Source organism: Danio aesculapii, chromosome 19 (assembly GCF_903798145.1).
Source record: "Danio aesculapii chromosome 19, fDanAes4.1, whole genome shotgun sequence".
NCBI lineage: Eukaryota > Metazoa > Chordata > Actinopteri > Cypriniformes > Danionidae > Danio > Danio aesculapii.
The window spans coordinates 44,640,026-44,667,391 of NC_079453.1; the positions used below are offsets into that span (position 1 = coordinate 44,640,026).

Here is a 27,366-nt window from a genome sequence, read left to right on the forward strand (position 1 = left end):
GATGTGGACAAACACAATAAAAAAACAAATATGGAAAACCCCAAAGTTGTGTTGATTTTAATCATTCTATAAAATGTCTATATTTGACCCAATGCTGGGTTAAAAGTGTCATTTAAATGTAATGATCAAAACTAACACAACATTGGGTTTGTCCATATTTGACCCAATGTTGGGTTAAAAGTGAGATTTAAATGTAATTTTAAAAATGAACAAACCTTCGAGTTTGTCCATATTTGACCCAACATTGAGTTTTTTGTTTAATTAAAAAATTAAAATTATAATGTGGACAAACCTAATACAAGAAAAATTATGGAAAACCCAAATGTTGTATCAATTTTAATCCTTCTATTATATGTCCATATCTGATCCAGTGCTGGGTTAAAAGTGTTATTTAAATTTAATGATATGAATGAACACAACATTGGGTTTCTTATTATTTTACCCAACATTGGGTTAAAGCGTGTCATTTAATAGGGGGAAAAAGTGGACAAACCCAATTAAAAACAATACAAACCCAAAGTTCGACTAAATTAATTAATAAAACTACCACAACGTTGAGTTTGTCCACACATTTGGGTATTTTTTAGTGCATAATCATTTGTAGTAAACACTGTAGTGTTTTTGAAAAATACTATAGTAAAATGTACTATACAGTAAATATTCAATCATTCATTCATTTTCTTTTCAGATTTGTCACTTTATTAATCCAGGGTCGCCACAGCGGAATGAACCGCCAACTTATCCAGCACATGTTTTACCCAGCGGATGCCTTTCCAGCTGCAACCCATCACTGAGAAACACTCATACACTCTCATTCACACACATACACTACAGACAACTTTAGCTTTCTCAATTCACCTGAACTGCACGTCTTTGGACTTGAGGAAACCCAGGCACACGCAGGGAGGACATGCAAATTCCACACAGAAACGCCAACTGATCCAGCCGAGGCTCGAACCAGCGACCTTCTTGCTGTGAGGCGACCGCACTACCTACCGCGCCACCCTACAGTAAATATTATAATATTTCTTTAAGACACTGTTAATAAATGCTACTCCAGCATTACACAATGAACTGATAAAATGCAAGAAACATTTTAGAACAGTCCAAATAAGACAAAAAATAGATCTAAATATTGCAAATAAATGTAGATTTGCATGTCATTTAATACCATTAATTATCTGAAATCATTACCATTTTAAATATAAAAGGTTTAACATTAAGCACACAGGGGATTTCCTATAGGATATTCCCTCTGAAAACACACACACATTCAGACGAACTACATCACTATAATTACACCGCTCTAATCTTCTTCTCTGCCTGCAGAAATTGACCACATTATTCTCAAACAGGGCCAAGAAATGCTTCTCTATGATTGACAAAGTGCTCTACAGTACATCTGCCCACCAACAGCTTAAGAGATTTCTTTCATATAGGGCAATGGAAATAACAAACCAACACAACATCTACAGTAAGAGCTCAATTTCGATCTGCAGTATGTAATGTGTATTTTGGTACGTCAAGAGTGACACAATCTGGAAATCTACCAGGCCTTCACCGACTCATCATAAACAACCTTTTTCATCCACAGCCAGCGGATAGTGTGCCTGACGCAGTAAAGCCATTAAGTGGTTCAGGTCTCCGGTGCTCCGGCTGATGGTGGGGATTAATGGATGCGATTATGGAGGGAGGAAGGAGAGCTATCGTGGAGCGAACTGAACGCGTCTAGTGGGGTTTAAGCTCAGGAGGTTAAAGTAATGGCCGAAAAGGTCACAGGGCTAAACTTAGTCTACTTGATGCAATTTGTGTTACAGATTGAACTCAGGCTTTGCTGATACAGGGTATACAGTTGAAGTCAGAATTATTAGCCCTCCTGAATCATTAACCCTCCAGTATATTTTTCATCTCTAATAACTGATTTATTTATCTTTGCCATGATGACAGTACATATTTGACTAGATATTTTTTAAGATACTAGTATTCAGCTTAAAGTGACATTTAAAGGCTTAATTAGGCAGGTTAGGGTAATTAGGAAATTTATTGTATAAAGATGGTTTGTTCTGTAGACAATCAAAAAATATAATGCTTAAGGGGGCTAATAATATTGACCTTAAAATAGTTTTTGAAAAATTAAAAACTGCTTTTATTCTAGCCGAAATAAAACAAATAAGACTTTTTCCAGAAGAAAAATATTATAGGAAATACTGTGAAAATTTCCTTGCTCTGTTAAACATCATTTGGGAAAGATTTAAAAAAGAAACAATAAATTCAGTGGAGGGCGAATAATTCAGCTGTATATACAGGAATCAGAGAGTGAAATTAATTTCCTTTTATAAGACATTTTTTAAGACTCTTCCCACACATTTTAAGACATTATTGCCACTTTAGGTTTCAACCGGTAACATTGATCACATTTTAACTTACAGTAATATTTACTAGGGGTGGGACAAAATATCGATATGTTGATTTATAGTGACATTTCCCACTGTAATATATTATCAATATATCATATATCACAAGTACCAAGTACACTGTAAAAAATGGCTGTGATTTGAACGGTAAAAAACTGTGAAAAGGCTACGGTAAAAATCCATAATATGGTTAACAGTATGTTTCCTTAATATATACGGCGAATACCCGTAAATGGACTTTCCCAGAATTCCCTTTTATATGCTTTTTGTTTCCATTACTATGAAACTTTTTAGTTGTTTCCCCATCAGTGATGTACATTAGAGATTTATGTTACCGGTGATAAACAATGTTTATTTCACGACTTTAACTTAAGTGGCTTTAACTGTAAGTAGCTGTGTGAATAACACGGAGCACCTTCCATTCACTGATAATCTTTTCAGCTAGTGGGAACAGTTGTTTGTGATGAGCATTGGTTCATTATGAATCTTTCTCATCACCATCTGCGTATAGCTGTGTTAACGTGGCTGACTGTATAACAAAAGATGTGTAGATGATGATAATTCAAAATACTGACACATTACATCTATAATTTAATGAAATATGGTAGTTTACTGTAAAAAATTAGGAATTATTTTTACAGTTTGTACCGTATTTTGAACGGCAAAATACTGGCATTCACAGCTGCTGCTTTTTACTGTAAATATTACAGATTTATTTTTTTACAGCGTATCAATATTTATTTCAATGTACAAAAGTTTGCTTCCCATAATGGTGGATCAACAACACATCAGAGATGCACCATAATTAAAACCACTGACAGAAAATTCATTTTGACAGTTATTTGTTAAATGTAATTTCAGCTAAATTGAGCTGCTGCTGTGACTAATTTAGATATGACTAAACTAAACTAAAACTAAAGTGGCCACAAACTAAAGCATTTTCAAGTCTGTTTGAGAGCTGTGCACTTGTAGTACATTTTATTATTCTAAATATAATTTTAGGTTTTTTATGTATTTTTTTACCTTACCTTTATTGCATGGGACAGTGGAGTTGAGACAGGAATCCATGGAGAGCAGAGAGAGGGGAAGAATCGGCAAAGGACCTCAAGTTGGGAATCGAACTCAGGTCACCGTGAGCACCTCAGTGCTGTACCGGCGCATTTTACCACTAGGCTATAGGCGCCGACCACTTGTAGTATACAGTCAAAGTCAGAATTATTAGCCCCCCTGTTTATTTTTCCCACAATTTTTGATTAACGGAGTTTTCTAAACATAATAGTTTTAATAACTCATTTCTAATAACTGATTTATTTTATCTTTGCCATGATGACAGTAAATAATATTTGACTAGATATTTTTCAAGACACTTCTATACAGCTTAAAGTGACATTTAAAGGCTTAACTAGGTTAATTAGGTTAGGGTAATTAGGCAAGTCATTGTATAATGATGGTTTGTTCTTTAGTCTAATCGAAAAATGTAGCTTAAAGGGGCTAATAATTTTGACCTTAAAATGTTTTTTTTTTAATTAAAAACTGCTTTTATTCTAGCTGAAATAAAACAAATAAGACTTTCTCCAGAAGAAAAAATATTATCAGACATATTGTTAAAATTTCCTTGCTCTGTTAAACATCATTTGGGAAATATTTAAAAAAGAAAAAAAAAATTCAAAGGGGGGCTGCAACTGTACATGGTTGCAAACCTATAAAATCTGTGCTGCTAATAAAATAAACACATCTTATAACTTTATGCATTTTTTCCCTTCATTTACAAATTTCGTGATATATCATGAATGGTTTTCTTATGATTTATCGATATATCACAGAATCGCTATCGAATATATCACAGAATCGATATCAATATAATATATATCAATATTAGGGGCAAGATATCGTGACATCTTGAGTTAACATGTGATTCCCATCTCTAATATATACTGTTTAATGCAACATAATTCAGAAGGGCGGGAGATCATTATTTATCAGCTCCATCACAGCCAACAATTGCACTTTCATCATGATCCACACAAAGACTCACTTAGTGATTTAAAATAGACTAAATCATTTAAAATTATGATGTAAAAACACACTCTGTTTTTGTGAAATGATGCCACATAAAACCTGCACCTAAAACATTCATATACTGTATTAATGCTAATTCACTCTCTTCCAGCAGGGGGCGCCTATAGAACAGCAGGAATAACAGTGTTTGCATGGTTACTGCAGTAAACAATGCAGCGTGATGTCCAATCTAGCAGTATTTCATAAACTACACCCCAAATATTCACATTAAATTCAGGCAAACTTTAGCATACGCATAATCAAAATTGATACAAAATTTAATACGTTGTAAAATAGCATTTAAGACTTTTTTTAAATACTTTTAAGGGCCTTAAATTTCTCTAAACCGATTCATCAACTGTTAATACTTTAAGAATTTTACCTTTCATTCATTAAAGACAATTTTATAATACCGTCACTTTATTATTATGTCAAACTATGTGCAAAAAAGCAAAGATAAATCAGTAGAATATCTTAATAAAGATGCTGAGACATAAAAACAAAGGCATTTTTATAAGCTTTCAATTTAGACTCTCGAAAGTTTGATGCCTCAATTTAGCTTTTAATTTTTAACTAATAAATGAAAGCCAGTTTAGTTAAACAACCTTGATATTACATTAATATTATAGTTACTGTACACTGTTTGTATAAAGGAGCTTCTTCATTAACAGACTGCAAATAAATACACACTCACCGGCCACTTTATTAGGTACAGCTGCTCAAAAGCCAAGCATTAAAGACATCAAACTGCTTTTAAAAAGTCTTTGGATTTTGAAGCAAACTGATTTCATAGATTTCTTTTGGGACAATTTTGATGCAACATTAGACATCACTGTCACCCAAGTTATATATACAGATTACAAATGTGTCGTTTATAGGATATATACACTTTTTTCCTTACTCAAACAGTAGTCATGGTCCAGAAAATGATCCAATGCAGTAATTCTGAACTAATAAATAAAAGCAGTCATTGTGAACACTTCTGGGTGATATAAACATTATTTACACACAGTCATATAAGTAATGACATTTACAGTGTTTCACACGTCATCAACACTTCAATATGTATTTTTCTGATAATACTTAACACACTAGGTCTCAAGAACTAGTAATAAACTACTTATTAATCTAGGTCAATGTGTTTCTGACACTGCATTATGAACACAAATGGAAAATGAACAAAAGAATAATTATTATTACATCATTTTTGTTTTATTTGACATTAACCTAGATTAATAAATAGTGTAGGAGCTGTGAAATTGTGCAGCTAGAATTTTCTTCCCTAAAACCATCTGAAGTATTTTAAAGGAATGTCAGGAGAGAGCAAAAGAGGAAAACTGTGCTCAGATCAGGGTTCAGACTGGAGTGTAAGCGTACATGATTGAGTTTATCACCGTTCAGCGCCGGCTCATCTGACGGCCTCCGCTTTGAGACCGGTCACCACCAGAACCCACAGACAGCATCACTTCCTCCAGGAAACTGGAACACAAAAGAGGAACAAATATAATATTTCAGTCCAATCAGTATATTCATTTATTTATGCCAACTAAAATGGCGTTCAACTTAAAGTAACACTCAACCTTTTTGCATTTTACAAGATTTAACTAGATTTAAACAATTGACTTGAATCATTTTTGATTCCATTCAGCTGATTTCTTGTTCTGGCGGGGTCACTATTAGCTTAGCTTAGCATAATGAATTGAATCTGATTTGACCATTAGCATTTAGTTCAAAAAAGGTTTGATCAATTTCCTATTTAAAGGTACTGTATGTAAGTTTTTGACGCTTCTAAAGCATAGAAATACCATAATATGTTTGTAGATATTTAAGAAACATGCTAAGTGATCATTTATCTGAAAAGCAATGCTGAAGTCAGATATTCTGCTTTGAAAATGGGTGTTACGTGGCGGAACGGCGGTCTTTGTTTTGGTCATTTTAACCCGCCCAATGCCACTTTAGCCATTTATATTTCAGCACCCTGGGTTGCCTTGATGGAAAACAGCGTATTTCATTCATTCAGTCATGAAGGCTCTCAAAGTACGTGTCGGTGACTAAAACACGACCTCCTATGGACAGTAGCAGACTCCGTAATGAGACGCAGATTCAGAGTTCCACATGAGGTTATTAATTAGGAAATAATATAAATATTACAAGCGTAAACATTAGGAAAGAAGGTTACATTGTAACTCCGTGTCCTAACAACACGTTTCATGACAAGATTTGCAGTCATAAGCAATTTGGCTGTTTGCACCAGACGAAACACGACAGAAATTTAAATACAGCCTTTCAGAAGCACAGAATATGCACTCACTCACGAAATGGTAAAGTTCATAATCTAGGGTTTATAATGTGTCACAGTTCTAAAGTTCAATTTTAAACGGTTTATTTAAGAGATCTGAGGTGAACTATCTGCTGCTGCTTTCAGTAGTATGGCAATAAATGTCATGTAAAATGGCATTCAAACTCACATTGTTACCATTTAACACTGAATAAAGCACATGAGCTGTACCTGAGGTGATCATTGTCAGTTTTCTGTGGTTCACTTGTGAGAAACAGAAGCCGTTTCTAAAATATATATTTCAGGTGTTGGTTAGGACAAAAACTCCATTTGATATGAAAATATTCCTTCTATCGGGTGCCCTTGCTTTTATACAGAACACAATTTAAATCAGCCTTCAGGCTTGATAGTCAGGCACACTCCTGTAGGTCCTCAATCTGGCAACCTGCGCTTGCATTTGTTTTGATCCAGGAATGCAATACCTAGATCAACCACTGGGTATCAAACTTACATACCGCACCTTTAAAGGTTTTTAACTTTTCATTTTTTGTCAGTCTTATTACACAATTTATCTACAAAAGACTTTTATTATAAGTTTAATAAATTCCATATAACTGCAGAAGGCTTTAAATAGGCAAATTATGCAAATGGTCAAATACGATTCAATTCATTATGCTAAGCTAAGCTAATAGCAACACCAAAACAAGAAATCAGCTGAATGGATTAGAAAATCAACCATACAAACAGTCATACAAACTCAACCATGTTTGTTCTTTACGTAACGTCATTCTGTGCCTGACGTCACTCTCTATCTGGTATCATTCTTGAAAAATGCTCAAGCGCCAGAGGGCGAGAAAAGATGGTGAAAGCATTTAGACTCTGACCTCTTAGTGTTGTGAATGTGTGTGCCCCCGAGTACGATGCGGACGCCTGGCATTGTGCGGTTCAGGTTGTAAACAGTCAAAGCCTCCTCGTAAGTGGCTCCGCCAATGATGAAGACGATAATGTCCTGAGGTCTGAGGGTGTGAAGGAGAGCATTTATGTAACTGCTGAACCCAGTTTGATGCACTATGAGTCGACTCTTTTATAGATGAATCAATAGTTTTAAACACTGTACACTTACAGATTTAAGCCTTAGCTGGATATTTCACATCACTTAGAGCTGTGTTACACACTACATGGAAGAGCATTTTCAAAAACCCATAATATGGGCTCTTTAAATTAACTTAATTGTTTTTACAAACGTAACTGGATTGAACATAAAACAATTAGGTTGTCCTCAAGAAAACTCATTTACTACTGGCTTAATACCTCCCTATTAGGGATGCTCAAAATAACCGAGTAACCATTAACCGAAAGGGTGCGTTTGTAACCGATTAATGGTCTCAGTTAAACGATTAAAAACTATTATTTTATATATTTAATATATTAAGTTTGGCTGCATAAGGGGCTGATCAGAGCGAACGCTCTTTTTGAATGGTTTATTAACGAACCCAAGTTTTCTTTTCTTCTCGTCAACAAAAAGGCAGTGTAGTGCGCCTCGTTTTCAGAACGGAAAAGCGTGTTTGGTGTGATCTGCCCCTAAATGTGCAACACATATTTTTTAACTCGCGGTATGGTAACACATGCAACCACACGTGCCTACAACACGTTTGCCAAAGAAGCAAAATGAAAGAAGAATATTGCAGTTTGACACAGAGGAGTTGATGCCAAACCAGCGCTGATGCTGATCGCCTCCGTCCAGGATCTGCATCATAAACCTAATAGGCTATAGTTTTGATAATTTAGTCACTAGTGTACAACTAACAAACCAACCTTTTCTCCATTTGGAAAATTACAATTATTAATAGTTCTTATATAATATCAATTTTTAAAATAGCCTATATAGCCTAATCTACAAATAAATAAAAAAATTAAAAGATTTTTGCATAATGATTACTCTGCACCAAACTGAGGTTTTATTTTATAATGTATGAAACATGCATGCAAATTAATGCAATATCATATGTAAACAACAACATTGTTACATGCTATAGTAGCCTATACTTTACTAAAAGTTAACATATGAGCCTTAAGGTTCATTGTCATTGTTTCATCACACGCAGTGCGCGCACATGAACCATGAGTGAGACGGAGAAAATAAGTCATAAGACATAATCGTTAAACTAATGACTTCTATTAAAAATGTTGACGGAAGTTTTGTGATATAATAATAACAGCGGGCGTTAATTAAATGCATATTTTCTATGGATTGATGGATTTGAGGTAGCCTGATATTTTTATATGATGGAAGAAAAAAAACATGATTGGAAAAAACAGGCTATATCTAGGCTTATTTATTTTATTCTTTTTATTAAGTGTATTCGTTATTTCTATGCTGTTGGAAACAATGCAGGTGTGTGAAGAAGATGCTCTGTTGTAAAATAAATCAGTATTTTAAAATGCAATATTTAATGTGTCAGACACAAAATAGACACATACATTTTCTTAATTAAATAATCATTTAATATTAATCTGACCAGTTAACAGTTAATATTCGATTAACAAGCGAAAGCTGTCGGTTGGCAAAATTAATCGAAATGAGCATCCCTACTCCCTATTATTATGATATTAATAGCTTATTAGCACTTATCCAGGTTGATCATATTATATCCCCTAATCCTAGCCAACTACTAGATTCCTAACTATTAATAAGCAGCTAATTATTACTTTATTGAGCCAGAAGTCTTGGTTTATTAATAGTGTAAATTGTACAGTAAAATAAAATGTGACCAAAATATTCATTCTATAACATCTCTAGTAGCTATTTACTGCCATTTTATGGGCAAGTTTGTTTTTTAACCCTTGTGTGCTGTTTGGGATCCACTCTAAGGTGATTTTGAGTCTTAATTTGGCCACAACTTTCTCTGTTTCAAATGATGATTTTTGGAGACAGATTGTATTTTGACACATATTTTGGGAAAATATTTCGAAAAAAAAAAAAATTAAAAAAAATTTAACAATACATGCTGGGCAAACTGACTACCCTTTTGTTATGTTTGTTTCTGTTTTTACCCCCACTGACATCCATTATAAGGACATTTGTTGATTACTTGCAGTGTCAAAAAAACGAATAGTTTCTGGCTTTGGAGTTCTTTGGCGTATAGTGTGTGTGTGTGTGTGTGTGTGTGTGTGTGTCTTAGTTACGGTAGCCTAGGACATGTTCATGATCGTGTTCAAGTTCAATTTGCCAAATACTGCTCTGTGTCTGGAATAATAGGCAGCCTACATGTTTGGAAAACCCGATGTCATGTCTATCTTTAAATTGCATTTACTCCTTTAGTATTTATTTATTTACTTCTTTGTGCAGAGGTGATCTGAGTGTTTTATTATTGTCCTGTAAAAGATATTCAGCAATTCTATTTATCTGCACATCTGTACTGTGAAACATAATGGGGTCTTTGTGACTATTTGGATGCCGTGTTGCAGGGGCGTTGTTAGACATAAAGCTCTACTGGGGCACCTCCCCCTCAAAAAGAAATTATATATATATATATATATATATATATATATATATATATATATATATATATATATATATATATATATATATATATATATATATATATATATAAATATATTTTTTAAATATTAATAATAAATAAAAGTATTATTGTTATTATACAATTATTAATCAAAATAATCTTAAATGTAAGTGGGAAGCAATGTTAAACGCACCATAATCGGCTGTTTTACTCTATAGAACTCCATATAAAAGCCAGAAATATTTTTTGCACAGGTCTAAAGGGTTAATGCTGCCAACTGATGAACAACAGTAAAAATGACACAATTCATCCCTTCCAGGGAAAACCACCAACAATCAAGAATGCATGAATATATGGTGTCAAGGCTTTGCAATCAAAAAAATTTGGTTATAATGGAGGTGAATGAGGCTTAAAACAGCTAATAACATAACAAAAGGGCAGTTAATTTGAACAATACACAAGGGTTAATGGGGTCCAAAAAATAAAGAAAAGTATAAATCCATGAAACAACTTCAGGATGAATAAATGATGACAACAAAACTCTTCAATTAGTTGTCTTTAAGCGTGCACGTATATCATTAATGCATGAGTGTGCATCTATTTATATTTCTGTGTCACCTGTCTCTCAGTGAACTTGGCCCAAGGTATGGGAACTGGCTGTCCTTCAAACGACCCTTGATCAGCTGATCCAGTGTGTCGTGAAGAAGCGGCTGATGCTGTGTGTACACATTCTCAACTCCCTATTCAAACACACACACACACACACACACACACACACACACACACACGTTTCAGAGAATTCATGTTAGCATATATAGCATGCAAACTAGACATATAATGTGGTATGGTAAATAACACATTGGTAAACATGTGAGCTACCTTAAGTCCTTTGAAAAACTGCTTGGTAATGGAAACCGCATCTGTGGGAGTGATGAGGTCACTTCCTCTGATTCGTTTTCCACCATATTCCACCACAGCGTGTACCATCTGCAGTACAGAAGGAGGCAAAATTTTATTTTATTTTATTTTTAAACAATTTTGCACAAAAAAGCAGTATAGTGCAGTATAGAGTACTTCATACCTAATTTATTCCAGAATTTCAGTAACGTTCAATTAGTTTTCTTAAAACTGAAATGATAAACAACAAATGTCTATAATTATAATCTATAATTATGTCTACAAATGTCTATAATTATAATTTAGTATAGTATTATAATATAGTAAACTGAATTATTTATGTAAAAGAATGCAAAACACATAAATGTGATAGGCTATATTTGATTCTATCACTAATTGTTGTTTAAATTATTATTAAACTTTTTAAACCAATAACAGAGCTGACATTTTCCACCTTTTCTGCTTTAGCTTGAGATGCTAACCTCAAATCACCAGTGAGTAAAGTAACAAATTACAAATACTCAGATTACTGTAATTGAGTAGTTTTATTTAGTAAATAGTAATTTAATTGGTAGTTTTAAAAATGTGTACTTTTACTCCCCCTAGAGTACATTTTTAGTGCTGTATCTTTACTTTTACTCCTCTACTTTCCTTCAACCTGCAGTCACTACTTTATTTTTTCCTGTCTATGGGGATTAGAAAAATTAATCCAGTGATTCCTGTCCAATCAGATCACACATAGAAGGTAAATCACCACATAATGAATGATCTCAAGACATGGGCGATTTATAATTGGAGCAAACTGTTTGAAAGCATTAAAAATGTCCAAGAAGATGTTCAAAATCTTTACACGCATTGACCCAGAGACTGTTTAGATGCATGTCACTGATGAGAAGATGACGGATATTTATTGTATGAAGACCGAAATAGCCTTAAACACCCAGCAGGCACAAGACATCAACATGACGTCAGATTGGCGTTGCATTTTGTTTGGAAATGAAAAATGGGTTTACATCAAAACCCAACGTCAGGCCAAAGTCAACATTCAACGTCCAACCTAAAATCAACCAAATATCGACGTCTACTGATGTTACAGCTTGGCGTTGTGTGGATGTTACCACTATGACCTTTATTAGATGTTGGATTTTGGTTGCCATACATGACAAAATGATAACAGTATTTGACGTCAATATGATGTTGGTTTAAGATGTTGGCTCGACGTTGTATTTTGGTTGCTTTCTAACATCCTAAAAATCAACCAAATATCAACATCATTTGACATCGTTTTTTGACATCAAAATACTGTTGTCCTTAGACGCTGGGTAGACAATGGCTGTTTCTCAATATGCGTTCTTCAGCGGTCTTGCGTCCTCGTGTAACGTCATCATCAGCTGCCAAAGTTCAGTTCCAATACTCAAGACCGCAAGAATGGAGGATGCGGGAAACGTCACGGATGTATTCTTGTTATCGAAGATGCACCGATGCAGACTTGAGCACCGATCTCGATCTAGAAGTCCCAGAAGTCCTTGTGACTGGAGGTAGAAAGCGCAGCATTTTATTTCGATTTATTATTTAAGTTCAGAGATTTCATTTATTTACCTTAGGAGTTTCCCTAAATGAAACGGTAAAAGTAAAAATTACCATGGACATCTTAATAAAGGAATAAACACATTAAGCTAAAATGTTTGCTAAAATTCGTATTAAAATCTGTTTTATTTATGTTGTGCGACGTATATTTATTATGTTTTATGAATGGTGTATATTTTGAAAGGGGAAAACAATAAATCGTTGTATGAATGCTGCAATGTTTAAATAATTTTCCATTAAAAACGGTTGAACATCACGTGACCATCAGGAAGATTGCAGCATCTCATTTCTCAAAGGACGCGTTCTCTGTTCTCGTGGTCTCCCGAGTTGGTTCTTCCGAGGACACCTGGCAAGACCGGTCTCCACAAGAACGCAAGTCCATTCTATGCGTTCTTGGAATTGAGAAAGAGCAATTGAATTTTGCTCACCTGACAGCACAACCTAAATCTAACCTAATATTAACATCTTTTTACTAAATGCACTGCAGAATGTTACGTTTACACAAATCCACAAATTAGAAGTAAATGCTTTTAACAGAGTAATACTCACTACTCCTGAGTACTTTTTAAAAGGTCTACTTTTTACTCATTCAATCATTCATTTTCTTTTCAGCGTAGTCCCTTTAATAATCCAGGGTGGCCACAGCGGAATGAACCACCAACTTATCCAGCACATGTTTTACGCAGCGAATGTCCTTCCAGGCACAACCCATCTCTGGGAAACAGCCATACACACTCATACAACTATGGACAATTTAGCCTACCCAATTCAACTGTACTTTGGACTGTGGGGGAAACCAGAGCACCTGGAGGAAACCCACGCGAACGCAGGGAAAACATGCAAACTCCACACAGAATTGACAAAATTGACCCAGCCAAGGCTCGAACCACTGATCTTCTTGCTGTGAGGCGACAGCACTACCTACTGCGCCACTGCATCACCCCTTTTTACACATACTTTAAGCAATAATTACAACAGATACTTTTACTCTACTTGGACCACATTTTGTACTACAGGCAAGTAATTATACTTTTACCGGAGTATGATTTTTCAGTACTCTTTCCATCACTGCAAATCACGTGGAAGAATTGAACAGAATTTAATGTATTTTTACCATTTTAAAACGTAAATGAGAAATGTGAAATATCACAGTAACAGAGTTGACATATAGTTAATCTACGCTTGGCGTATACTAAACAGTTTGTTCAAATTATTGAGAGAAAAATAATGACGCACCTTAATGCCTTCCAGAGGGTCTCGCCAGAGCAAGTGACATCGTTTAGAGCAAGTTACATGCTTTTTCTATCTGTGCTTTACAGATTATTCTACTTTTTTTATAACTGATATGTTATAAAACAAAAAAAACATGTATTTTTTATTACGAAAATTTCAAAATAATAAAAAAAACTGATGTTTCGCATTAATATTTAGTAAACATGGTGGAGTAAACACATAAAATGTGGGATTTAGAGTTAGTTATTTATGATAATTGAAGCTGAATGCATGATTCAAGTTGCAAAAAGAGATAAAAATATTAACTTAAAACTTCCACTATACATATTTTTAAGACACAATACCCTTAAATACAAATGCAAGCATTAATTTCAGAGACAAGTTGACATAATTTGTAAAAAAATGGAAAAGTTTCATTAAAGTTTTGCTTTTGAATAGAAAGTTAATCTAAGAGATGTAAAATGTACCCACAATTCTAGAATCGCCCATGTGCTAGTTTCACTTTCACTTTTTGTTAAATTAGGATTAATGCTGATAATAAATGTTGATAAGTGCATGAGAACTAGAGCTGGGCAAAAATGAATCACTTCCAAAATAAAAGTTTGTTTTAACATCATATATGTGTGTGTGTACTGTGTATATTTATTGTGTATATAAAACTACACACATGCATGCAGATATTTGACAAAATGCTTATTGATATTTAGATATAAAATATAAGTGTACATGATCCAAATTACATATAAATTTAAATATATATGTAACAAAACAGTTTTGTATAGTTTTGTTTCTATGTATGTGTGTATACATATACATAATGCATATCTATAATACACGCATATATTATGTACAACTTTTATTTTGGATACAATTCATCAAGAGTAATCTTTTCCCAGCACTATAATATACATAAATACAACTTATCTGTTTTTGCCAAAAATATAACTCTGACACTGTTCCTGACCTTGCGGTGTCTCTCAGACACTCCCTTGCGGCTGAGCTCCTCCATAAGGCTGGGTAAAATACTGCTGCTGTGTTTCTCATAGCGAAGCGCATACAGCATCACCAGCCGCACAGCATCAATTTCAGAAAGACGAGGGCTTTGCAAAAGACGCCTGAGCATCTGCAGAAAAAAAAAGTAAGTAAATCTTCAATAAAGGTGCCACATTTCATCTTAACATGCTGTAGAAAATCACAAGGGACTTTGTGGCCTGTTAAAATGCATGAAGTCAAAAAGATTTCTCATGCTCACTAAGGCTGCACTAAAAACAATGACATTTTGACATATTACCACTGAAAATAATATGAATCTTTCACTGTTTAAAGTTAAAAATGTGTTACAAATTTTTCTGAATCATTGCTACAGTCTTGTGTAATACATTATAAAACATTATAGTATACTATTATACATCATATTACTATGACTATGCTATATAAAGTATTTGTTTATATATACACAAATATACACAATACACATGTATGCATTATGTAAATACGAACTTCACCTGACTGCTAGTATGATTATATTATACTTTTTCAATGTTACTTGTAACACACATTTTTCAGGATTCTTTGATGAATTCAGACTTTAAAACACACAATTTTCAAATGTTACATATGTCCCTTTTTAAAAAAAAGTATGATTTCTTGCTGAATAGAAATGTTGAGGGCATTTATTTTAACAGTTCACACTAAATAAAGCTGAAAGTCGTTTACATTAAGATGAGCATCCAGTATCAAGAATGCGAATACAGTCAAATTGCAGTTTGCATGCTCACCTGTTGTGCATTGGAGTGGTCATTCTGACAGGCCAGCTCCTGCTCCACCTCCGACACCTCCATCAGCTGCCGTTCGCTGACCAGACGAGACAGCTCACCGACCACGGTCACATGCTTCGAGACGGTGCCTGACATCTTCTTAAACTGGGGGTAGTTTTCTACAAAAGCCTACAAAGGGGTCAGAAAGCGGTCAGAAATTTTTCTAACACAATAATAGTTTTGCAACAAGGGTTGACATGATTTACTCCTCCTTTAAAGGGACAGTTCACTTAAAACTGAACTTTCTGGTTTGGAAATCCTACTAATCCTTTTTAGGCTGAAAATCCTTTTGAAGATATTTCGAAGAATGTTAGAAGCTGGTAAGCGTTGACATCTGTATGCAACACAAATACTATATGGAAGTCAATGGTTACCGGTTTCTTACATTCTTCAAAATTTCTTAATTTGTGTTAAACTAAAGAAAGAAACTATTAAAGGGTTGGAACCACCTGAGGCTGAGTAAATAGTAAGTAAATATTCATTTTAGGGTGAACTGTCCCTTTAAGATGTGCTACAGTGAACAGTATTGACATCTGTATGTAAAACAATTATATATGAAAGTCAATGGTTACCGTTTTCTAACATTCTTTAAAGTATCTTCATTTGTGTCCAACATGAGAAAGAAATTATTAAAGGTTTGGAATCACTTGATTCTGAGTAAATAGTGAGTTAATTTTTATTGTAGGGTGAACTTGATGCTGAGTAAATAGTGAGTACATTTTCATTTTAGGGTGAACTGTCCCTTTAAGATGTGCTACAGTGAACAGCACTGACATCTGTATATAAAACAAATATTATATGGAAGGCAATGGTTACCGGTTTCTAACATTATTCAAAATATCTTCATTTGTGTTAAAACTATTAGTTAGAAACTTTTAAAGGTTTGGAACTACTTGATGATGAGCAAATAGTGAGTAAAAGTCGAATAGTTCGGACTGCTGAGCGAATCACTGGTACAACCCTCCCTACTCCCCAAGAACTGTACTTATCCAGAGCGAGCAAAAGGACTGCCAAAATCACTCTGGACCCCTCACACCCAGCACACTGCCTCTTTGAAATGTTACTGTACCTTCTGGTCGACGCTACAGAGCACTGTGCACCAGAACAGCCCGACACAGAAACAGTTTCTTCCCTCAGGCAATCCATCTCATGAACACTTGATGATAATAATTGTGGAACCAACATCACTACTTGCCATACACTTTTATACACATATACACTTATTTAACACACTTTACATGCCAATTTGCACATAACAGCTGCACATATAACGTTGTATATAGTAATATAGCTGTACATACACTTGTCTATTTATATATTTGCATTCACTACTTACTCCTCGTATGTGCGAACATACCTGGCAATAAAGCTCTTTCTGATTCTGATTGTAAATTGTCATTTTAGGGTGAACTGTCCCTTTAAGATGTGCTACAGTGAACAGTGTTAATTTAAGTTCAGAAGTGCTCCACTAACCTTCATGTCAGATATAGACTCTAACTTCTGTTGGTCCTTGGGCTTTTTCTTCTGGAAATCCTCCATTAGGTTCTTGATATTTGTTCCAATCTCACCAAAATTCAGGTACAAGTTCTTATAGAGAGAAAACAACATATAAATAAATGCAAATTAACTAAAGAAGGAATATAAAATTTGTATTTAGTTAGTTTTCTAAAACAAATTATATTCTCAGCATAATAATCAAAGGGAGAAAAATAATTGAAATAATAAATAATTACTGGAGGTAATGATTTAGAAATCATTAAGTATTTGATTTCAGTTTTTTTATTCATTTAAATGTGGCCAAAACTCTCAGAGGACCCCGGTTTCAGCTAAACATCTTTAAGATCACTTGATTACTAGTTAAATAAACAAATGTATAACATGATGAACTCCTTACATGCACTAAACAATGAAATTTCAGTCACCAATATTTATTATTGCTCATTTTATGTAATAATAACTCTTAATCTTTTAAAACCCTAAAACGTTTTTATTTCCATAAAAATCACAAGCCCAAAAAACTCGAAAAGTAAGACAAGTTTATTTATATAGCACATCTCATTCACAATGGTAATTCAGTGTAATGCTTTACATAAACACAAATAAAAGAAACAAGTATAAGAAATAAACACAACAAAGAATAAAAAAGATTAAAAACAGATTAAAATCTGTTAAACATGTTTTAAAGGAATGAAATAAAAAAATCATAAGACAATGCTAAATGAATTTAATGTATTTTTCGAGTGCCTTGTACTTATAATCTTTTAGTTTATCTTTGTGAATCCCTTATCCAAAGAGCACCGACACATTAACTACCCCTGAAGCACTTTTTATTAGATTTTTAGATTTATATTCTGTATTTCCATGTTCATAGACTTCACTGTGTATTTATTTTTAAAAATAATATCAAATAATTTCATAATGTCATACAATCTACTGATGTGCTAAAACCGTGAAATCAGATACTCACATTTGCATAAAACTCATCATTTTCAGCAGACAAGACCACCTCTCGCAAGTCCTTACTGATTCCAGGCACTCTGGACAGGTCTATGCGATTGTTATTGAGGCCCAGCAGCTCATGAACCATGGCCTGATACGTCCACTAGAGGAAGCAAACACATGCACATCAAGCATCTGCTGCAGAATCCAAACACTTCATCATTATGTAGCATTTAATGTGCTGCAGTAAGACAGATTTCAGCAAAAGCGAACAGCACACGCTGACTCCAGTAAACCTCAGAGTGGAGAAAAATAATAAAAAGCATTCCTTTTACTGTCTAGCACTATATAACAACACTGAAAATGCCTTCAAAGCATTTCTTCTATATAATCCACAATGAAAACATGGGCTCTACCTCCCTCTGGTGGTCAATCTAAGATTTTGAATGAAGATCTGCGGCTGTATTCACGAAACATCTTAAGGTTAAAAATAGCTAACTTGAAAATTATTATTACAGAAGATATTAAAAGCAATAAAAATGTCCTAAAAAGAAGATTCCAAAATTTTTGCTTAAAATAGTACCACAACGGGGCAACACCGTGGCTCAGTAGTTAGCACTGTTGCCTCACAGCAAGAAGGTCACTGGTTCGAGTCTCGGCTAAGTCAGTTGGCATTTCTGTGTGGAGTTTGCATGTTCTCCCCGTGTTGGCGTGGGTTTCCTCCAGGTGCTCCGGTTTCTCCCACAGTCCAAACACATGCACTATAGGTGAAATGAATAAACTAATGTGGCCGTAGTGTATTAGTGTGTGTGTGAATGAGTGTGTATGGATGGATGTTTCCCAGCTGAAAGGGCATCCGCTGTGTAAAACATATACTGGATAAGTTGGCGATTCATTCTGCTGTGGTGACCCCTGATGAATAAAGGGACTAAGCCAAAGGAAAATGAATGAATGAGTACCACAATAAGTTTTTAACAAATTATCGGCTAATCATAAATGTAATCCCATAAAGTCAGAAATATGTTTTCAAAAATATTTTTACATTAATTTCCCAAAAATTTATTTCCAAAAATATTTCCTGCATAAATATATGCAAATATATGTCCTTTAAATATACATTTGTCCACCTTTATATATTTAAAAAACAAATATCATTTAAAAGCATTTGAAAATATATTTACTTGATTATTTTCTAAAAATGCAAACATTTTTTAAACACTGGAAGAAACTAATAAATGTCCAAAATATAAAAAATTAACAATGCAATTCTTCATTTAGCCTACATTGTAAATTTGAATGTGGCAAAATGTTTATTTTGAAAACTTTATTTAAATATGGCTAAATAATAACATGCTCTAATGAGTTTCCATGAATAAATCTGACAGAGACTCAAACACAGAGCGCGTAGTTTGTAATCATGGTGATATCATCATCATCGCAATGAGGTCAACCCTGCACTCACTCTTAGCCTAAAGGGATAGTTCGCCCAAAACTGAAAATTCTGTCACCATCTCCTCACCCTTCACTTGTTAAAAACCTGTTTGAGTTTCTTTTGTTGTTGGTGTTGTTGAACACAAAAGAAGTTATTTTGGAAAATGCAGAACAGTAACCATTGACTTGCATAGTATTTGTTTTTGCTGCTATGGAAGTGAATGGTTACCAATTTCCAGCTCTCTTCAAAATATCTTCTTTTAGGATCAGCAGAAAAACGAAACTCATAAAGATTTGGAAACTTTGGACACTTGAGTGAGTAAATATTGATTTTTGAGAGAGAGAGAGAGAGAGAGAGAATCTTGAGTTTATTGTCATTTTAGCTACTTTGGCTATGTCATAGCAACAACAAAAAAAAACAGATCTGAAATATTGTTGAAATACTGTTGAAATATTCTAACAATTAAAAGTCACCAACAGCAATAAAAAATATAGATAAAAAACATAAATACTACTAATAATAATGATGATGATAATATATAAGATAAAAATCTAAAACAGTTTAAGGTTTACTTTTGATAAAAATTGTACAATTTTAGAAAGCTTCACATTTAAAAATATTTAATTTAAAGTCTGTCCAGAAAAAAAAATTGTCTGATAACATTAAAAATAGTGCATCCACAATAATATGTTTAACAGTTTGGTTTCTTTTGCAATATTGACATTTTGGTGGTTCTTCTCCTTTAAGTAAATGTTCATGTGCGAGTCTTGTGTGACCAATGCAGCATCTTCTATAAACTCATCTCCTCACGTCTTGAGGTGAAAAAATATTTAGATTTTCTTCCTACTTCTGGCTGGATTTCAAAGTTTATTTTCTGAGCTATTGATGTTTGAGTGAACTATCCCTATACGAATTCTCTCTATTCTTCAGTAAAAAAATTGTTTCTGCATCTTTGCAAATAGGCGAAGAGAATTTTATTTGCTACAAACTTCTATAGGTATTTAGGATAACTCTCAGTGGCAAGATAAAATTGTGTAATTTTGTGTGGGATCTGGTTCTTTATTCAATTCACCTTTATTTTCATAGCGATTTTACAATTAGATAATCTAGATAGTGTCAAAGCAGCTTAAGATAGAAGTTCTAGTAAATTGAAACTGTGTCAGTCCAGTTTTCAGAGTTGAAGTTCAGTTTAGTTCAGTTCAGTGTAGTTTAATTTTCACTGCTGAGTCCAAACACTGAAAAACAAATCTATTGATGCTTTAATTTAGATTCAGGTGTGTGTAACATTAGAAACACGTCTTCTTGCCTGATTGAGAAGAGGAGTGATAGCATCATCGCTTCTGTCCAAAATCAGCAGAAGAGGAGGCACTTCTGTTTTCCTGAAGTCAAACAGTTCATACTCCTTAGTAATGATTTGCTGTGAGGAAACACAAACAGATCATACGTTGATAAATGAGAAGAAGAAAGTCTGAGTCAAATAAATGTATAGAGTATGTATACTTTGACGCTCTCTGCCAGTCTTTTGGACATGTCAGACGAGAGCTGGTAGCGAATCATGGGGCATTTCTTCAGGGACAACAGAACTGATGTCAAACCCTGAGTGACACGAGGAAGAACACTGGGCTCCCAACTGCGACCCTACGAACATCCAGAGACATTCAAAGTCAGATAAAAAATCAGGAGTTATGAGACGAAGGTATGAAAAACAAATTGTTTAAAGTACAACTTAAATAAAACTAACCATATTGATTTTGTTAGCTCACATTGCTAGTTTTGTGGTGAACAACTCATCTGTGCATGACATGAAGTAAAATCGTTTGCCCTTGTAATCTAAAATTGAAATCCGATAATAAAATTGCCTTTTTGTTTTTAAATCTCAGGTTAGGTCTGTCTGAGGAATTGGGCGTGGCTAACATACTTAACCACGCCCCTCCAGCTGTCAGTTTTGACATCGCTATGGCAACAAACAGAAATAGTGAGCAGTCTGTTAGGTTGTAATAACTGCCAAAACTGAATGAAATGCCTACTTTACTACATCTAATCAGCTTGCAGTAAAAAAAAAACCCAAGCCACACCCACTGTTTCCTCATTTAATATTCCATTTCTCTAGTAACTGTGTCAATATGGGAAAAAAATGATGCAGCTTCTGCTTCAGGCAGACTTTAATATGGCCAATAGGTGGCAGTCCCTATTGTAAAGTCCCTGTCTTGTGATTCAGTGAATCATTAGTTCAAATGATTTATTCAAAACAACTGATTTGCTTATTAACCCTTTATATGAAACACCCTGGAGTGTTACAAGGAGTTCCTCCAAGACTTTTATTCGTTAAAAAAATTGTATATTATAATTAATCCCAATAAAGTTATCATATATGGTTCTTTGATTGATAAATGGTTAACAAAGGATGGCTGCTTCTGTAGACTAGAGTACATGGTTATTTAAAATATATGTATTATTAGTTTGTACCCACTAAAATCATGCATTCTACGAATCAATTCTGTGTGTAATTTTTATTTTTTAGGATTAATTTAGAAATCATGAAATGCATGACAAAACATTCAAAGCAGCAAAATAAAAGCACAATGTTCCCTTCAAAATTAAAAGCCTGCATTTTCTCCTACCCTGGAAACTCCTTGAAGGTTTAGAGAGAAAAGATGAGGGTTCACTGCAATGAAATCTCCATAGAATTCCTAGAGTAACACAAGTCAAATTATTTGATGAGAAACAAGATATGTAACGCCTGAAAATAATATTTAAATGCTTTTTAATTACCTGCACTTCCGCAACAACTTCCTGTTCATCTGCCTCAGCCAAAGCCTTTACTTCACTCTTACTGATCACGTTACTGAAATCTGCAGAGAATAAATCCCAAAGCCAGTGATATGTGCATCTTTCTAGCTACGCTTATTAGCAGATATTCCACGAATACAGCGGAAGAGAAAATTATTAGTGACAATGTAATTCTTTTATTCCCTCCGGAAGAAAGTCTTATGTTTTATGTAGTTTAGTTGTCTGGAATAAAAAATTATTGTTTACAAATATGGAAAAATTACTAAGATTATTATTATTATTTATAGTACATTTTTTATATATTATAATAAGAAATGTATCATTTGATTGGCCACAGAACAAAACACTTTATCTTACAAAATAACTAGTAAAATATGAAGTTCTGTCAAGACAAAAGAAATACATTATTACAAATTAATTATTAAACCTATTATATTTCAAAATGTATTGAAAAAAAAATACATTACTTTGGGAAATTTTTTTAAAATAATAAAAAATTCATAGGATGGCTAATAATTTTGTCTGTATATTACTGGCACTCACAGATGAAATAGACGCTGTATTTGGGCCGCCGAAGCTCTTGAATCAGGTGCTCTACGTTCTCCTGAAATCAAAGAGGGACAGTATGAAATAATCCAGAAATGCAGTCTAAGTCAACAACCATGGTAAAACTAGAAGCAAGCCTACCTTGGTTGGTCGGAGAAAGCATATCGCCTTAAGATGCTTCATGTTGTCTCGGTTTTGTGAGTCAATGCGCTCAAAAAGGTAAACTTCCTTCTGCAGGATCTCAGACTGTGTGTAGACCACGCTCACTATACTGGTCTACAAGAAAACAAATAAGCAGTGCTGTGTGTTACTGGTGTCTACAGAAACTTGCTTCCAGCACAATGTTTTTAAAAAAAGAGAAGAAAATGCAACTTTTTGTCACAATTTACATGCCAATACATGCCAACACTTTACATGCCAATTTGCACATAACAGCTGCACGTATAACGTTGTATATAGTAATATACCTGTACATACACTTGTCTATTTGTATATTTGCATTCACTACTTACTTCAATTTTATTTTTTTCTTTAATTATTTTTTCGGGGTTTTCACCTTTAATGTACAGGACAGTATAGAGTATTGACAGGAAAGTGTGGGGAGCAGAGAGAGGGGAAGGATCGGCATAGGACCACATGGCGGGAATCGAACTCGGGTCGCCATGAGCACCAGAGTGCATGTGTCAACGCACTAACCACTACACCACTGGCGCCGACTTACTTCTATTTTTTTAAATATATTTCTTATCTGTTTCCTGTCCTGTCTCTGTAATCCTGTTGCACTGTAGAAGCTCTGTCACAAAAACAAATTCCTCGAATGAGTGAACATACCTGGCAATAAAGCTCTTTCTGATTCTGATTCAATTTTGAATTTTATTCACAAAATTCAACGTTTTGCAAATGCCAATTTATTACCAAAATACGTGATTTGCAAGATGTTTTATGAGAAATAAAAAGTCTCTGAGTTGATGTAAACTCAAACTCCTTCCTTTTTTTCAGAATTGTGAGCTTGTCTCACAAACTTATAAACTCAATTTAAGTGTAGTTCATCTCTTGATTCTGAAAAATGTTAAGAGTAGCAAAATAATAAAACTGCAAGGAATGATTGCGAGATGCAAAAATGTTTGTTGTGATATCTCACAATTCTAACTGTTTCTTAGAATTGTGAGAGATCTTAGACTTTTTCTTTTTACATTTCTTATTTGAGAGATGTAAACAAAAAGAAATTGAGAGGTTAATTCAATAGTATTCATTTCCTCAGAACTTTTACTATGAGAATTATTTATAATTTTGAGTTTACATATCATAACAATACGTCATCATAATCAATCTGTATTGACCTTTTTTTAAAATTTTGCCATTGTATTTTATTGGACGCGAATTTCCGAATGTGTGAATTATGGCTGCACGATATTGGAAAAATGTAACATTGCGATATTTTTCATTTTGCGATATATATTGCAATATGAATAAAATTTCACAAGATGACTCAATATCTCTATTCAAAAAGAATTTATAATATTAGATCGATTGGAATAATTCTGCAGTGGGAGTGCATCGCCATAAAATCCAATAAACAATCTATCAACTTTTTGGGGTCCCCCCGACAAGGCATGGGACGATAACCGTTTTCAATGTATACCGCGGTTTGGAGAAGTCAATGTTTTAAAACCGCCAAAATTCTGTAATATTGTTCCTAAGCTTTTTATTCACCTTTTTTTTGTTTGTTTTTTAGGACAACTGTATCTCTAGCAGAAAAAATATGTAAAGAAATCTGTGCTTTTGAAACAAATGAAGACAGCAAAAGTCAATAATTCATTTGAATTATGTAGCCTGACATGTTTACTGCTCCAAAATATCATAAATCTTTTAAAAAAATAGAATATATGGTCTTGAAAAGGGAAAAATGTTTTTGTTTTTTACCCAGACATTTACAAAGAATATATTTTACAGCATTGAGGACAATACCGTGATTTTTTTAATGCAAGGTTATCATACTGTCAGAATCTTATACCGGTCCATGCCTACCCCTGACACATTTTTGTTGTAGTCTGTGCTATTTGCAGTGCATTACTGTATTTGCATGTGTTGTGAGTATTTTCATGCACATGATCTTTAGTCAGAGATTGATGAATTAATGTTTACTATTTGCATCTCCTCTTCCAGTACTGCGCTGCAGCTGGAAGGGCATCCGCTGTGTAAAACATATGCAGGATAATTTGGCAGTTCATTCTGCTGTGGCAAACCCCTAATAAATACAGGGACTAAGCCGAAGGAAAATGAATGAATGAATATTTGCATCTCCATAAAATCTAATAAACAATCTATGAACCTTTTGGGGTCCCCCGACATGTTTTCGTTGTAGTCTGTGCTATTTGCAGTGCATTTCTGTATTTGCATGTGTTGTAAGAATTTTCATGCATAATAGGCTTGGGCAGTAATACGGTATTATGGTATACCGCGGAATCTAAAAATAGCAACGGTGTCAGTTTCAATACCGTTAGAAAATACAGAGAGAGAGACAGAGAGAGAGAGAGAGAGAGAGAGAGAGAGAGTGCTGTGCGTCTCTCTCTCTCTTTGTCTGTGTGTGTGTGTGTGAATGAGAGAGAGTGTCCTGCGCAAATCTCTAATACGAGCAAGACAAACAAGACCGCGAATCTAGGGTCGCATATACGGTATTCAGTTTCTGAATGGTTTAGGCACAGGCCAACAGTTTGGTGACGCTGTCTGAGCCTTACGTCATAACTTTTTATTATGCACGGTAATACCGGATACCGGGGTAAAATAGGGAGGTTTGACGGTATCAAAATTTGGATACCGCCCAAGCCTAATGCATAACAATCTATAAATTGTGGCTGTAAACTGCTGTATATTATTCAGACACTGTCGCTTTATCATATTTACAAGCTTTTTGCATTATATACTGTTTTTCATTATACTGTACTTTTTGCATTATATACTGTTTTGCATCTTCACCATGTGCCCTTAAGTTTTATTGTATTGATTACATTTCTTTACTTATATTTTTAAGATTACATTACATGTGTAATTGTATTCATTGTAATTTCTTTTTTAAATTCTACTTGTGGTATTGATATTATGTTAGGCACCTAGGGTCTGAGAGTAACGCAGTTTCGATTCTCTGTATGTTTTGAACATGTGGTTGAATTGACAATAAAGCTGACTTTGATAAATATAATCAAGAAAAATATACAACTGAAATAAAGTGTTTTATCGTTTTCCGAGTCTAACAGTATTCAAGTACAGTAACTGAATGATAAGAAATAATTCAATAAAATTAATCATAGTCAAGGACACAAATGGTACAAATTCTTATAACGCAATCATACAATCACAGGCATCATAAACACATGCAAATGATAAATTATAATACAAAGTCAACATTGCATATATCCTGCGAAGTAAATATTGCGAATAATCACATTGCGATATCGATGCTGAAACGATATATTGTGCAGTGTGAATATAAAACTTTACCTTAATGTAACGTTAGACTGCTGACAGCCATTTACTTCAGAGTTAAAGTTCAGTTGTGTTTGACACATGACAGGTAACGTTAACAGGTCAGCAAACGCCATTTATACTAAACACAGTACTGGTTTATCAGTTGTCATACATATCTGCGCTTTTATTATTGATATTTAAAGCCTTTTAAACACAGCTGTATTTTCTGAATTGACTCACCGTCTCCTTGTCCATCAGCAGCACCTTCATGCCAGGTCCGCTGCTCTCTATCATCTTGGAAATGTACTGTTTGACAGCAAGAGTCACGTTCATTTTGGCGTTTTATATATATATATATATATATAACGTTATTCTACGTGTTACTGAGAATTAGTCGATTTATCAGATCGTTTCAAGGTTGTTTAACGAGCGAATAATGCTCTTTTCATCAGTAAACTCACGTATACAATTTACTGTTGACAATGGGAGAAGAGCCACTAGTACTTCCGGTGTACGCGAGGCTTCGGTTCAGTCTGATTCTGGTCTAGGATCAGCTGGAATTGAAACGGTTTGGGAGTTTTGCGTGGTCTTGTTAAGTAGTAACTGATCTGGTAACAGTAAATGACAAATATCCCACAATTCAAGGCTGCTACGTAAAACGGAGTAAATGAGGCGCCATGTTGGTGAGGGAGAAATAAGGTTTCAGACAAACTATTGGCCTCTATTATATATATTTTTTACATAAAAAACACATGATTCAAATTAAATGGCAGACATAGTGAAAAACATTCCACTTATTATTTTAAAATTTTGCAATAAAAATAAATTAGAAAAAAATGATATGATTTAATTTCGGTTAGGTCATGCATATATATATTTTTTTTTA

The 27,366-nt window shown here is 34.1% G+C and overlaps 1 protein-coding gene across 1 annotated transcript; it reads right to left on the reverse strand.

Annotated features, from left to right (window-relative positions):
• Positions 1-5,151: 5,151 nt before the first annotated feature.
• vps45 (vacuolar protein sorting 45 homolog) lies at positions 5,152-26,975 on the reverse strand. Its single transcript, XM_056480446.1, has 15 exons — positions 26,721-26,975; positions 23,157-23,291; positions 23,013-23,073; positions 22,452-22,531; positions 22,301-22,369; positions 21,180-21,317; positions 20,986-21,096; positions 18,276-18,410; positions 17,282-17,395; positions 15,770-15,937; positions 14,956-15,114; positions 11,154-11,261; positions 10,893-11,014; positions 7,635-7,766; positions 5,152-5,951 (listed from the first exon to the last, which is right to left on the reverse strand). Exons 1-15 carry the CDS (start codon positions 26,811-26,813, stop codon positions 5,870-5,872), a joined length of 1,707 nt encoding a protein of 568 aa, XP_056336421.1. The 5' UTR covers positions 26,814-26,975; the 3' UTR covers positions 5,152-5,869.
• Positions 26,976-27,366: the final 391 nt, after the last annotated feature.